Consider the following 14,969-nt stretch of genomic DNA (forward strand, 5'->3'; position numbering starts at 1 on the left):
GTATAATGATGATGTGACAGCTTCTTGTGTGGCTGTTCAAAGGATATTTCCAGTTTTTTAGACGTTTGTCTATAATTTCTATCAGCAATGGTGGAAAGATCTTCTACTTCACTACATTTATTTGACAGCTTTAGTTACTTTTCAGATCAAGATTTTACATAAAATAACATTTGGTTCCCAAACTTGTGGCCTCTTACAACAAACAATCAGTGTGTAATTGTCTTTGTCATGTTTCAGATGTCCATGAACTGTTTGCAGACATATTTCCCCTCACATGATTTCAAATAAACAACTGTTTAAGGCCCAAAGAGGTAAAACTCTCCAATATTTCACAAAAATGCAAAGATTTAAGATTAGATTTAGATTTAGATTTATCTTGTGACCCTCACGAAGCAGTTCAAACTAGCTCCTCCTCGAGCAGCTACAACAATAAAATGCTGCTAATGCATTGACTCATGTTCAGATATTTTGATAATCAGACAAACTTTCTTTAATGTTTCCCTTTTTCTCTCTTTATCCTGCGCATTAGCAATGTAATTATTCACTGCAGCAACATTTCCCCACTGGGATTGAAAAAAAAAAAAAAAAATCTCATCTTATTTTTCCCAAACAAGTATCTACATCTCCTCTGCTGCTGCTGACGCTGCCATAAGTGACTTTTTCTAATAATAACTTTAAGAAGTGCAGGTCTCTGAGGTGTTTTCAAAGGGAAGGAGGGAAAAAAAACAAGAGAAGCGTGGTTGAAAGTGTGTAACATACCACAGTGATGCTGATGGCATCATCAAACTGGTGCATGAGAACGCTGATGACGGCCGACGCCAACAGCAGCAGGATGAGAGGGTCTTTGAACTGGAGAGAGAGAGAGAGAGAGAGAGACAGAGAGGTTATGACATCAGTGAACGAGGTCGGTCACAATATAATGGATGATCAATGACAGCGACCTATATTCTGATTAAAGTGCGTTCTCCCATTTCTATCCTTGTGGGGACCATTCGGAGATCATCCTTTGAAAGTGAGTCTATGTTAGAGAGTGTGGACTTCATTAGGAAATAGGTACATTTTTAGGGAGTGAGGACATTTTTAGAAAGTAGAGACATTTTATTAAACCGTGGACATTTCTTGAAAGTAAGGAAATTAATTAAAAAAAAAAAACTGGAATATTTTGAAAATTCTTGACGTATTTGGAAAGTGGAGACATTTTAATAAAGGAATGACATTTTAACAAAGTGAGGACATTTTGGAAAGTGGGAAGACATTCTTGAAAGTGTGGAAATTTTTGATAAATTAGGACATTTTTACAAAATTGGGCCATTTTGGAAAAGTGAGCACATTTCTAAACGTGGACACTTTTTAGAAAATGAGGCCATTTTTAGGAGTGAAGACACTTTGGGGTATTTTTGCAAAGTGGGGGCATCTTTGAAAGTGAGGACATGTTTCGAAAGCGAAGACATATTTTAAAGTGAAAGGTTTTTTGGAAAATTGGGGACATTTTGAAAAGTGAGGACACATTCTTGAAAGGACATTTTTACAAAATTAGGCCATTTTAGAAGAAGACTTTTATGGATAATGGGGACAAGTACAAGTGTGTGTGTGCGTGCTTCTCGATGTGTGGACAAAGTGTCAGTCATCCGTAGCGAAGAGGCGGAGCTCATCGAGTAAAGCAGGCCAACAGTTCCAGCTCTATTTTCAGCTCCAGCATCCAAATGACCCGGTTTCCACGTCGACGACACGACTGAACGCAGAAGCGGCAGGAACTCTTTAACTCTTCACTGTTTAATCGACAAACCACAGAAACTCCTACTATACATCCCCAAACTCACTGTCACTGCTGTCTAACATCTACATGCTCACAATACAACATGATGCACGCTGGAGTAACTTCCACTGACACAGAGACATGCAGAAACTAGGGTAAAACAGTTTAACTGCAACGAACCTCGACCATGAGGCAGGTCTGTGGTGTTCATTAAAGACAAACAGACATAAATCACATAATCCTGCTTTTATTGTTTCTGTTGGATATAAAAGTATCCACTCTTGTTGTTTACACACAGTATTAAAGGGATAGTTTGCATTTTTTGAAGTTGGGTTGTGAGTAGACTTTCTCACTGAGAGACCACAGTCAGTAAGGATCAGCAATAACACATCGCGCACCACCACACTGAGCACTGGGACCCCCCAAGGATGCGTGTTCAGTCCCCTGCTCTTCTCCCTGCTGACTCACGACTGTGCACCAAAATACAGTTCCAACCACTTCACGTCAAGTTTGCTGATGTGACGACTGTGGCGGGTCTCATCAGTAACAATAATGAAGCAAACTACAGAAAAGAGGTGAACCAACTGGCCACGTGGGGCAAAGATAACAACTTTTCCCTAAATGTACGGAAAGTAAAGGAGATTGTTGTTGACTTCCGGAGAGCCCACACCCAACATCCCCTGCTGACCATCAATCATTCTGCTGTGGAACGGGTGAGCAGCACCAAATGTCTGGGTGTGACCTCTCCTAAACTAACAATACTGCATCACTGGCAAAGAAAGCCCAGCAGCGTCTCTACTTCCTCCGGAAACTAAAGAGAGCAACAGCCCAGGCACCCATCATGTGCTCCTTCTACCGAGGCATCATCAAGAGCATCCTGACCAGCTGCATCATTGTGTGGTTTGGGAGCTGCACTGCCTTCAACCGCAGGATCCTGCAGCGCAGAGTGAGCGTGGCTGGGAAGATCATTGGTGCCTCACTCCCCTCCCTCCTGGACATTTACAACATCCGCCTGGTCCACAAAGCAACCAGCATCACGAGGGACCCCACCCATCCCTCACAGTCTCCTGCCATCTGGGAGAAGAAACTGGAGCCTCCGAGCCTGCTCAAGACTGCTTAAAAGCTTTATCTGTCAGGCTGTCAGGATGCTGAACTCTCTCCCCTCTGCCTCCAACAGCACTAGCCCCAAGACTTTTTTATACAAACATATACACACACACACACCTACACTCAGTATCAGCCACTTTGTACAGAATACTACTGTAAAACTGCTGCTAATTACTCACCCTGTGGATAAGGTATTACTTGCACATCTCTTTCATCACTATTTGCACTACATTTATTATCATTACAGTTTTTGTTCTTGATCTGTGCCTTGTTATTGCCACCCCTCCAACCTCCAGCTTAACTTATAAATATTTAAATTCTTGGTACTTTTTTTTTTTATCCTAGTATTGTTAAACCCTTTGTTATTTTGTTTAGTCCTTGACCTACACCAAGCTCTAAAAGAAACGGCATTTCAATCCTCTATATGTACTGTACATATGACAGAATTGACAATAAAGATGACTCTCAAAGCAGCTTTCGTTCTATCCTTCTCTCTTCCGTCTCCTCCTCTTCCTCACTCCTTTTCCTTCAGTCCTCTGTATCCTTCTCTACTTCTTTCCTTCTAGGTTTCTATATTTAACCTTTCTGTTCTGTGGCTGCTTACATAGGCCTCTCGTCCTTCCTTCCTCCGGCTGGTTGGCTCAACAGCAGCAGCAGCAGTTTCTGTCCTGGTCAGAGTTCATGTGGACAAAACTCCCCCAGGCTGCTTCCATTATTTAACCGCTCAAATCCGACAGACACGGCTCCTACATTCAGCTTGCCTGTTAGAGGAAAGCTCCGACTTTCTAGTAGTTTTTTGTACCAAATGAAACACATCCTGGGATAAAAACAGAGTATTTACAACTGTCATGTACTGAAATCTGACTTTAAATGCTTGATGCAGGACTGAGTCTTTGATCAGATGGCTCCTGGTTTCAATATAAAGTTTTTTATTTGAGAACTTTAGCTACATTTTGTTATGAAAAGGATTTTGTAGGAGAAGTAGGAACATAAAGAAGTTTAGTTTTAAGAAGATTTGGTTTGATCTAAAATACTGTTTAGAGATATTGGGGATGAAACTTAATTTTAATCCATTTAATTTGTGTTTTTTCAAGATATATCACATGATACAGTTTGGCATCCGTGTAGTTGAGTTATTCTTTCTTCATTAGCTGTATTAAAGAAACTTCACTGGAAATCCACATATTCAACTACACTGAAAAAACGAAAAGTATCAGTGATTGAAAAGAACAAATTCATATTCCAAGCAATAAGTACATAAAAAACGTGGACTTTAAATTTTAACGTAGTTCGAGGTTGTTTTGTTTTTAGGATGTAAGATAGATGGATAATAATGACACCTGGGACATGATGTTAATGTGGTCAGAATCTAAACCAGAATCATCTTTATTAGCCAAGTATGTTTACACATAAAAGGAATTTGACTGGTTTAGCGGCTCTCAATGTACTTGAACAGAATTATGTCACAACAATCTCCAGAAATATGCACAAGAATGACGATATACTGGTGAACCAGTTTCTGTGAGCTGTAAACAGGATATAAATAGTGCAAAGAAGTAATTGTTGTATTGTTGAAGTTGAGGATGGAAACTGTATTGAAAGACTTATGTATGAAACAGGTTTATGTCTGTTTATATTTGACGCACTTCCTTGAATTTGATCAGATATGAAGATATTGAGTTTGTTTGTTTTACATGTTGGATGAAGGTGTGTGTGTGTGTGTGTATGTTTTTTCTTTTTTTTTTGGCTGGACCAGCCATGGACCGGCCCTGTAATCCCGAATGTCTGTCACTGACTGACTGAGTGATGAAGTTGGAAGTTTCCCTGTTAGCCATTGCTTTTTCAAAATGTATCAGCGCTAACAGTTTCTATTACATCCTGAGGGAAGTGTTTACAATGGAGCCCCAAGCACAGCTCACTCTCAGCAGGACAGAGGTCACAATTATGCACATTGACCACACATGGTCCAGACTTACAGGAGGTTTTGACCTTGTTTTCCTGTTTTGTAGATGAGGGAGGGGAGATTGTATAAATTGGGGAAATCTAAATAAACTAAAAAAAAAAAGAAGTAAAAAATATTGTTTTTGTATCAATGCTGAAAATCAGGTATAGCATTAGCCTAATTTTCGATTATTTTTTCGATTAGTCATTTGTAAAATAATGAAAAATGTAGACCACAGTTTCCAAAAGCCAAAGTCACATTTTCAGAAATCTTGTTTTCCCAAACCCACAGACATTCTGTTTACAATGATGTAAAAAATAGAAAAGCAGAAAATACTAACAATTGAGAAACAGGGATCACTGAATGTTTGACATTTGCTTGAAAAAAGCACTTAAACATTTTTTAAATAGTTGATTAATTATCTGTCGATCAATTGTTTTAGCTCCAGCCTGAAGTTGAAAAACTTAAAACAACATATATCCAGAGAACGACTGACAGTTAAAAACTTTTCCCCCTTTGAAACATTTATAAAAAAAGGTGAAATTGTCTGAATCACTCCTTTAAAAATATAACTGGTGTAGCTGTCGCTGTTATATCCTTAAAACCAGACATTATGTTTATAATGATTAACAGAGCAGGTTTTACTGATTGTGAAATGCTCTGTTTATATTATGATCTGTGACAGAAGATATTTAATAGATTAAAAAAGACTGATGCAAGCCCTCGTTACAGCAAAGACATAAAACCGTTAAGATGTGGCTGGATGACTTAATCAGCTGCTCACAGTTAAAAAAAGATTTGATTTGCTTTCAAAACAAACTCAGTTTAATAGAATTTGGCAAACCCTCATTAAGCACTTTGCGGCTTAAAATTAGACGACAAACCATCTATAACATTTCACATTATCAGAGACTTTTCTTCTTTTTACCCTTTATTTCTTTTTCAGTTTATTTTGTTGTTGTTACTGTTCAATTTTTCCTTTTTCAATTAGTCATTTTTATGATGTACTGACTGAATATTGAGTGGATAACACATCATCTGGCTTTATAATTGTTAAACTGAGCAACAACTGACTCACTGTCTATGTAGAGCTGCAACGATTGGTTGATTAATCGATTTGCTGCCAACTACTAAATTAATCACCAACTATTTTGATAATTTATTGATCATTTTGAGTCATTTTTTAAGAAGAAACTGTTCAAATTCTCTGATTCCAGCTTCTCAAATGTAAATATTCTCTTGTTTTTTTAGTCCTTTATGACTGATTAAACTGATTATCTTTGGGTTGTTGACAAAACCAGACATCTGAAGACGTCATCTTGGACTTTGTTCGACAGAAAATCTGCATCAAAATTTGCAGCCTTAGTCATTTATTTATGAACCAAACTGCTCAATAAAAATATCTTTGACAAAATAAGGCCTGATGCACAGTATGTGTTATGCAACTATCATGTTTCTTCCATCTGAAGGCTAATATCAGCTGCAGGACATATATGTGCCATTACTGTGAGTCATTTCATCGGTGTGTCACGATAACACAAATGTTTTAAAAACACAACAGTCAATAGTGTCTCCTGTGATATTCTTAGACGTGTTGCTGCTCTTGTGTGCAGTCAAGAGATCACACCGTGTTCCTGGTCATCTCGCTTCTCTCTCTCTCTCTCTCTCTCTCTCTCTCTCTCTCTCTCTCTCTCTCTCTCTCTCTCTCTCATGACAAAACGATGACACTCTGGAACATTATGAGCCTCCAGACATTTTATCAGGCACGAGATAAAAATAGTATTTTAGCTTCATCCAGGAGCTGCGTTCAGGGCTGCTGCTGCTGGATGTGTGAAGGGCTTCCTGAGACTCAGCTGCAGATAAGAGTTTCAACATGGACTATCAGATAAGCGAGCGAGGGCAAACTGCCACGTACGTTCTGAAAGTAAACACCACAAAAGGGTAAACAAATATGGATTCTGGGCCACACGTGCATCCAACAGAGATTACTGAAGGGCCTCCCGGGTACGGGCCCAGCGGGGGCCTGAGGGGCCCCACAGCCAGAGACTCTGAAGTGACAGTTAATATAATTTCTCTTTGACTTTCCAAAGACCTCAACTAAAAGTAGGCTCACATGTTTTTTTTGCCACTGATCCTGTAATACTGAGTATCTGCCCATAGCCAGTTTGATTTATTTTTATCAACAATATTTTGGGTTATTTTCTCTACATAACACAGCTGCACACAGTGTATTTATGCTACAATAGAAATGTAAATGTTTGATAGCAGAATAGCTCATCATGAAGAAAATACTGAAGTTTAAGTGCAGTTTGGAACCAACAGCTGCACTAATGATTAACCTGCAAAATGTCACTGAAAAGACACAAAATAAAACAACCATGAGCGACGCAAGGTGAAGGGCTGGTAGGGAGGACGGGGGGGTCTTATATATGTTTATGCTCAGGGGCCCATTGTCTCATAATCTGTCGACTTTAGAGAGGGAAAGAATAGACTGTCACATGTATTAAAGCTTTACAGGATGTTGGTTTGGAATCTATGTCAGAGTGGTTTTCCCTTTGTTACAGAGCCTCAGAATATAAATATAGACCAGGAAATGTTCATGTACATGTACAATGTTCCCTTTGAATCACGTTTCTCTATCAGACATATATTTATATATATTTAAAATGTTGTGCATGTGCTACCTGTGAGATGTATTTCTTCCATAGCGGCTCCTCTTCACTGATATCAAACTCGTTCCAGCCGTGGTAGTTCCTCCTCCGGCTCACCTCCTCCTGGGTCAGACCCCGCTGCAGGTCGGCCTGCCGGCACCGACAGAACAAAGCTCGGTTCAATATTTTAACTTCATTCTCAGACAGAAACCTTCTAAACTGGTGACAAACGGGGACAAGTTTCTTGTTTAAACCTCAGCAAGTACCTAGACATTTAATATGGTCCTGCATCAGATGTAGTACAATCTAAGAATATGCAACACTTTGTATTTAGCTAACAGTCCAACACTTCCCCTGATTGAACAGATGGAGAATTCATGTCTCAAAACAAAACAAATTACTCAGAAATGCAATCAACTGGCATGTCAGTGGTGCTATACATGACACAGGACAGTTTTTATTTTATTTTTAATGTAAGTTTGATGCAGATTTGTCTCAATCTGGGTAAAAGGGCTAATATGATATCTGTTAGATAAACAGAGAGATATCATACTGATGTCGCTTTATTTGATCCTTTTTTAAACTGCAGTAACTTTGTAAAGCAGAAAATGGCACCGCAGATTAAATCCTTGTGTCTTCATAAAATATTTGGTTCTTGAAGTTTGGTGAACTAGAGACTACTCACAGGGCTAACCGCTAACGCGCTACCGCAGGTTAGTCATAATAGCTCTCAATAAGAGGCTGTTTTCTTTTCTCTGTACCAGCTCGTTTACTCAGCTGGTATTTTATTCACCACTGCATTTAATTATGAGCTTTTGCAGATGGGAACACAAAACCAACAAGCTCACTAGCAAGGCACTAATTTTAATTTAACTTGTATTTTGGTTGCTGACGTCTTGTGCCTGGTCCACAATTCAGATTATGTGTCAAAATATTCACATGAAATAAAAACAGTTTCTCTGTAGTAGTTCACATAGTAAAGAAGGTCCACTGCTTTTAAACATTTGTCTCTTCAGGATGTACAAATAAATATGATGGTAAACTTCTGGTTGGCTGCGTACCTGCAGGACACATGAAACTTCGTTGACGGGGAGTTCACTGGCTTTTTTGGAGGTTAGTACCGGGACCATGGTCTCATCTTCACTGGAGGGTTGTCTCTCGGAAAGCTGCGACACACAAAACACACAGAAAAAACACTTTACTGAAACAACTTCTTCCTTCACAGAGCTGGAGGACATTTATCTGCAGAGGAGGAGCTCAGAGGAGCAGACGGGACAGGTTTGTCTCGACAGTCAGGAAACTTCAACTGATTCAACCAGCAAAAAAAAAATGAGAGCAAACAAGTTATAAAGAGTTTGTGGAAACTGTGGTAGACACAGTTATATTGTCTCACTGAACATATTTGTTTCATGGTATGTTTGTATATTTGTTTGTTTTTCTTGTGAGACATGAAGATCTGCAGATTGTAGAGCTGCAGCGATTAGTCAATCATCTTTTTGGTCAAAATGCCAAAAATCTGCTGTTTCTAACTTCTCAAATGCTTCTCAAGGATTTTCTGCTTTTCTCACTTTTATATCGCTGTAAATATCTTTGGATGTTGGACTGTTGGACGGACAAAAGAAAACATCTGACAACATTTAATAATGGAACGTTTCACTATCACCTGATATCGCACACAACTAACGATTAATCCAATAAACCAGAAAATAATCAGCAGATTGAGCAAAAGAGTTTCAACCAGAAACAATAAACACTATCAATCAATCAATCGATCGATCGATCTGTTATTACATCGCCAGACCTCAGCAACCCGTTTCCAACAGAAAAACGATTCAACACTGAGTGACACGTTATATTGGTTATAGAATTGAACGCATAGCAAACAACATCGAAAAGTCAACATCAAACAACTCGATCCGGCTGCACCTGCAGTGTTATCACAGCGAAATCAACCTGCAAACACAACTTTATATCAACAGTCACTAAGCAAACCTGGAAATCAGAGATCACAGGAATCTGGTTACTTCATCTGGGAGAAAGCAGAACATTTATGGTGTTGGTTCTGTTACTATTATTCATACTGCGAAACAAACGTACAACATGTCTGTTTAGTGTGAAAAAGCTAAAAACAACTTTCAGACGGTCTTTGGCGTCCAACAGCTTCAAACAACCTGACGATTAACACGCATGATGATGATGATGATTTCCCTCCAGAGAGGAAGGAGGATGTAGAGGAAGCTGAAAGCACCCTGGCAGCATTTTTAAGACAGCAGGAAACAAAAAGGATGAAAAAAAAAACAAAAACAAAAAACCTCTTCGGGTGTAAAAACAGAACAAAGCTTCTCTTCACTTTCACTCACAATGAAGAGAAAAAAAAAAAAAAAACCCTTCAGTACTTTGTCAGCTCATTTTTCATGTCACAAAGAAGAGCTATTAACTCTTAAACAGTGTCTGTATCCTGGGGGATGGTTTTTTTTTTTTTTTTTTTTCTTTTTCCTAGGATGGCGACGGAATTACCCGCCCACTCACTCTACCTCAGACTGGCTGGTACTTGTTGCCTTCGTCGGTTAGGGTGGTTGGGTTTAGGCATGAGGAGCGAGATGGTCAGGGTAAGAATATCAGAGTCAGCCAATCGGAGGCAGAGTAGGGGGCGGGCCATCCTAGGAAATGTAAACTCGCCCGGGGGGGGGGGATACAGTGATTTGACAGGCTGTGGGGTTGAGGGGTTGTGAGTGGTTGAACTTTATCTCATGAGAAACACTGACGGGAGGACGGGTCAAGTACTCAGGTCATGTGACTTCATGCCAACATTCTAAAAGCTACTAATCATCATGTGTCAAAACACCAGCGAACAAGAACAAAGACTCTGGACATGAGATACACGTTGTTACTTCTTTCATATTTATTATATTTTGGAGTGATTTTGTTTTATAAGCTCATCTTCTAACCTGTGAGGCAGATCATTCATACAGACTCAGATCTCAAGGTTGAGTGTCAAATTCAATCAGGTCGGGTCTGAAAGGGGGCTGGTACTGTCCGGGTTCAGGTCTCAGGACTGTTGAAGCCTCATTTGCTTCAGCTGAACTTTAAAGTACTGTTGATTTTACCGTCCGTATCTGACAGTAGAGATACTCTACGCTGGTGTTACTTCAAGGTCAGCATGCAGAGGAGGAACGACTGCAGCGACTGATAACTGGTGTGAGTATTGTACAAACCAGTAAGGCTGTGTGTGTACTTGCTGCTGGGCAGGGAGAGAATAAACTTGTGTTTCTGTCCTGCAGCTACAGCGGTGACTGAATTCCTGGTATTTCTCATCTACTTTCAATATTTTCATAGCCAGAGTCTGAAGAAGAGGAAAACTATGACTAAATGCTGAGCGCTGAAAAGCCTTCAGCTGGTGGATCGTGTGTGTGTGCGTGATGGAAATTTCCCACCCCGGCAGCTGAATGTGATAAATAAACAAACTTAATCAGCGGCATGAAAATTCAGCAGAGCAAAAGTTTTCAGTAATGATGGATGAGCAACCCGGGTTGATGCAATAACCTGAGCTGCTCGAGCCGACGGGATCACCGCAGGTTCAACGCTGCTGAGGTGAAACGCAGGTGGAGACATGTGATACCTGTGAGGACCACATTTCACAAACAGAACAGGAGCTTCAAACGGTCACACCGACCTGCCGGCGGATGCGAATTTCAGACCTGCTAAGACCTTAAAATGTCAAGTCAAACCTAATATTGAAGACCAGTTTCCTCATAAATATTAAAAAAACAGCAAAGTGCAGCAGTATCACAGTGTCTGCAAACACAAAGATATTTCTTTTTAGGAAACTAGTGCAGGAGAACAAACATTATTAGTCACCGCAGACCAGCTGGAGCCAGAAACGGAGGAAAATGCTGCTAAATCACTTCTCTAATTTAGAACAAGTTCATACCGTCCAGTAAACGAGACAAAGACACAATGATGCAGATATACACACCAGACAGATGCCTCACTGCTTTTAAATATCCAAGATGAAGTATACATGTTAAATAAAGATCTTTGTCTAAATCAAGCACAGCGCATCAGATCAAAGATTAATAAAACAAGGCTGAGAATCTCAACAAGCATTCAAAGCTGAGGAAAACACTTCGTATCAAGGTTCAATACATTAAAACCACATCTGACGGAGCTTCTCCAGACTCTCCATGTCTAATTTTACTGTTCTGGGTCTTTGTGTAGCGTCCGTCCATCCAACTGGATTTAAGGATGCAGCAACACAACGTTAGAAACAGACTCCAGGGAGCTGCACAGGTTCTAATCAAATGAACCCAAACTACTCATTTAGAGGTGAAAATGAAAAGTGAACACACTCAGAATGTTGATTATAGTCACAGTATGAAGTAGATGAATATACAGAGTCTATTATAGTCATCTACTCCACTGTAAGTACAGTAAGTAGGTCAAAGAGATCCAGCAGACATTTACAGGATGTTTGGGCAAAAATGTTTTAATACTTTTATCTTTTATTTTCACTTTAAAATAAGCGGTGAAGATATTTACGGTTCCAGATGCCAGTAATGAGGTAGGTAAATAAAATGTTATGACCATCGTCAAAACAAAACCGTTAAAAGAAGAATTTCCTTTCTCTTGATGAATCAGCTGATATTAGATGCAGATATATCGGTCCAAACTGCAGTACAGACATAACAAACTAGGTCTATTTTTCAACTAGAAGTGCAACAATAAGTTAATTAATTAATGGTTGTTTGTTTATTACTACTATTTTGATAATTGATTAATCGTTTGCTAGTTTTCAAGCAAAGATACAGAATATTCACTGGTTCCAGCTTCTTAAATGTGAGGATTTTATTCTTTTCTTTGGATTTTGGACTTTTGGTTGAATAAAACCTGTAATTTGAACATGTAACCTTGAGCTGTTTTAAATTAAAACAGGAATTTTTCACTTTTTTTCCCGACATTTTAGAGACAAATCATTTAAAACTGAAAGATTAATTCATGATGAAAATAGTTGCAATAATATTTTCAGATATGAAATGATTAGTGATTAGATTAATCACTGATTAGTTTGTCTCTTGATTACAATTCTTTAAAAAACAAATCTTAAGGATCCATATCAAGATTGTTGTTTATTTGTACTCCAACAATTTAGCTCTGAACTCTTAGAACAACTCTTCTTTTTTTATTCCATGCATTCTTCTTCCTACATTACCCACAATGCAACTACAACTGTCAACAGTTGGTTGGTGGGAGTTTGTGGTGTGTTATGCTAGTAGCGGCTAATGTAGCCTGGAGCTGCTAACCTCCAGCAGAGACGAGGAGCTACAGAGGTCTGCTAACCTCATTATCAAACTTATAATCTTCAGCCCCGACCGACTTAAGTGACATCATCAGTGACATCATCAGTGACATCATCAGCCCCCTCTGGATACACAAAAAGATTTATACTTTTGGAAACACACACTAAGGTGGACAATCTGCAGTTCAACTTTAAAATCAGCCAATATACAGTTATCAGATTATTTCAAACTCCTAAATATCGCTCTCAGCATCAGCCTCAAACATCTAGTATTGATCGGGCTAAAATATCCAAGTAATCACCTTTGATCAGACCGAGGCCACGAGCAAAGAAAAGACGATTCAGCTCTCTTCAGATCAAAGCATTAGCCGACACTCAGCCTCTTAGCATTAGCTGAGCCACAGGTGGACGTCCAGGATCTCCTCGCCTCACTATGCGGACTCCTCACGAGGCCTGAGTCAAACAAACACGACAGACAGCGGCATCCACATCCTCCGCTGCCCTCGTTCCTTTGAGCAAACATCCGTTCTGTGCTTCAGAAAGCGTCCTGTGTGGACGGAGGGCAGAGGTGAGGCCCTCCTGTGAGGAGAGGCTGAGAGGCTGAGAGGATTGTTTCTGAGCGAGTGGAGCTTAGAGGAGGATCCCGGATAAAGAATCCCAGTTTGCCCTCTTTAGGACGGGAGGACGCTGCAGTCGCAGGCTGACTGTGGATCCATCTGCACTTTACTGTTAATGTGAAACAAGAGAATGTCGTATTCTTGTATTCTAATAACTTTGGTCCTCTGACTTTTCTTCTAGCTGCATCATCATCAAAATTTCACTTTGTCCAATATGTTTATGACCAAATATCTACCAATAACAATCCCTTAAACCTCTGCTGTACTTTGTGTTTGTGTCAGCAAATAAGCCCACTAGAAAGTGAATGAAGAGAGGGAGCTGCGGTATGGAAAACAAAGCCAGTGAAATAAAGTGTTATTTTTTTTAATTGTTTCATGTTGTTACGTTCTAAAGCAGAAATAAATAACCATCAACATTCTTACTGTGGAGACAGATGCTCTTAGTTCCTCTGGTTCCAAATTACCTGGAACTTTTGGTTGAAAAGGGTCTTAAGATATTTAAAAGTCCTTCAACTTTGAATTGATCTATAAAATGTTGATCAGTGTTTCCCAAAAAGTCCAAGATGACGTCTTCAAATGTCTTGTTTTGTTCACAACTCAAAGATCTTCAGTTTACTGTCATATAGAGACTAAAGAAACCAGAAAATATTCACATTTGAGAAGCTGGAATCAGAGAATTTAATTGTTTTTTTCTTTAAAAGTGACTCAAAATGATTAATCGATTTGCAAAATAGTTTGCAATTAATTTTCTGAGCAATTAATTTTTCAGTGCAGCTCGACAATGATTAATCAATTCATAATTAAAAAAAAAAAAAGACAAACCTTTGCTGGTCTCAGCTTCTTAAATGACAGAATTTGCTGCTTTTCCTTCTCTTAACACAGAAGCAAACTGAGCGTCTTCGGGTCTTGTTGGACAAACTGAAATGTTTGATAAGATCACGTCGGGCTGCAGGAAGTTGTGACAGACATTTTTCAGAGTTTCGTTGTAGAGTCGAACAAAACTGCCAAACGTCACTTTGTTCCAGCTTCTCTCTTTTGACATATTAAAGTTTTAACACAACAAGCAATGTGAAGCCTCGGACTTCAGGAAACTGTTTTACACTTTACAGACCAAAAACAAATCAATAAAGAAAGTAACATTGATTGGTTGACTGATTGACTGATTGATTGATTGATTGATTGATAATGAAAATGGAAACTGTTTTCGAGACTACTTACGTCTTTGGATGTTTTAAGGATCTGTTGGCTTTTTTAAAAACAGAAAAGAGAAAACAGATTCAGAGACGTGACAGACATGTGTCAGTGTTTCCAACGACGTATTATAGTGAATTAATACACTAACAATAGATTTAAACTTCAGGGAAAATGACAAATGAGTTTCTGTCAGACTCAGGTGACGACAGACAGACTGATCACATGGTTTAATTAGAGCAGAATGTCGCAAAGTCGACAGGAAATAAAAACAACAGTTTGCACAAGTTGTGAAAAGTAAAAGGAGGAAGGAAAACAAACAGCTCCATCTTACTGAGTAACAACTTCCTAGAGGAAAACACTGAGGGTGACTGGTGCTGATTAGACCTTATCAGAGCTTCCTTTGACA

At 39.2% G+C, this 14,969-nt stretch overlaps 1 protein-coding gene across 4 annotated transcripts in view; it reads right to left on the bottom strand.

The window, feature by feature from the left end:
• atp2c1 (ATPase secretory pathway Ca2+ transporting 1) overlaps positions 1-14,969 on the bottom strand; it is a 46,348-nt gene that overhangs the window by 23,810 nt on the left and 7,569 nt on the right. For 2 of the 4 annotated variants that reach the window (XM_044358975.1, XM_044358977.1), the window contains exons 2-4: positions 8,518-8,622; positions 7,490-7,606; positions 760-849 (exon numbers count right to left, since the gene is read on the bottom strand). In XM_044358975.1, the coding sequence (XP_044214910.1) occupies positions 760-849; positions 7,490-7,606; positions 8,518-8,622 (312 nt within the window). Of the gene's footprint in view, positions 1-759; positions 850-7,489; positions 7,607-8,517; positions 8,623-14,191; positions 14,400-14,587; positions 14,610-14,969 lie in introns of those variants that run through there. The other 2 variants (XM_044358976.1, XM_044358978.1) reach the window with 2 other exon arrangements.

This window comes from Thunnus albacares, chromosome 8 (genome assembly GCF_914725855.1).
Source record: "Thunnus albacares chromosome 8, fThuAlb1.1, whole genome shotgun sequence".
Taxonomy (NCBI): domain Eukaryota; kingdom Metazoa; phylum Chordata; class Actinopteri; order Scombriformes; family Scombridae; genus Thunnus; species Thunnus albacares.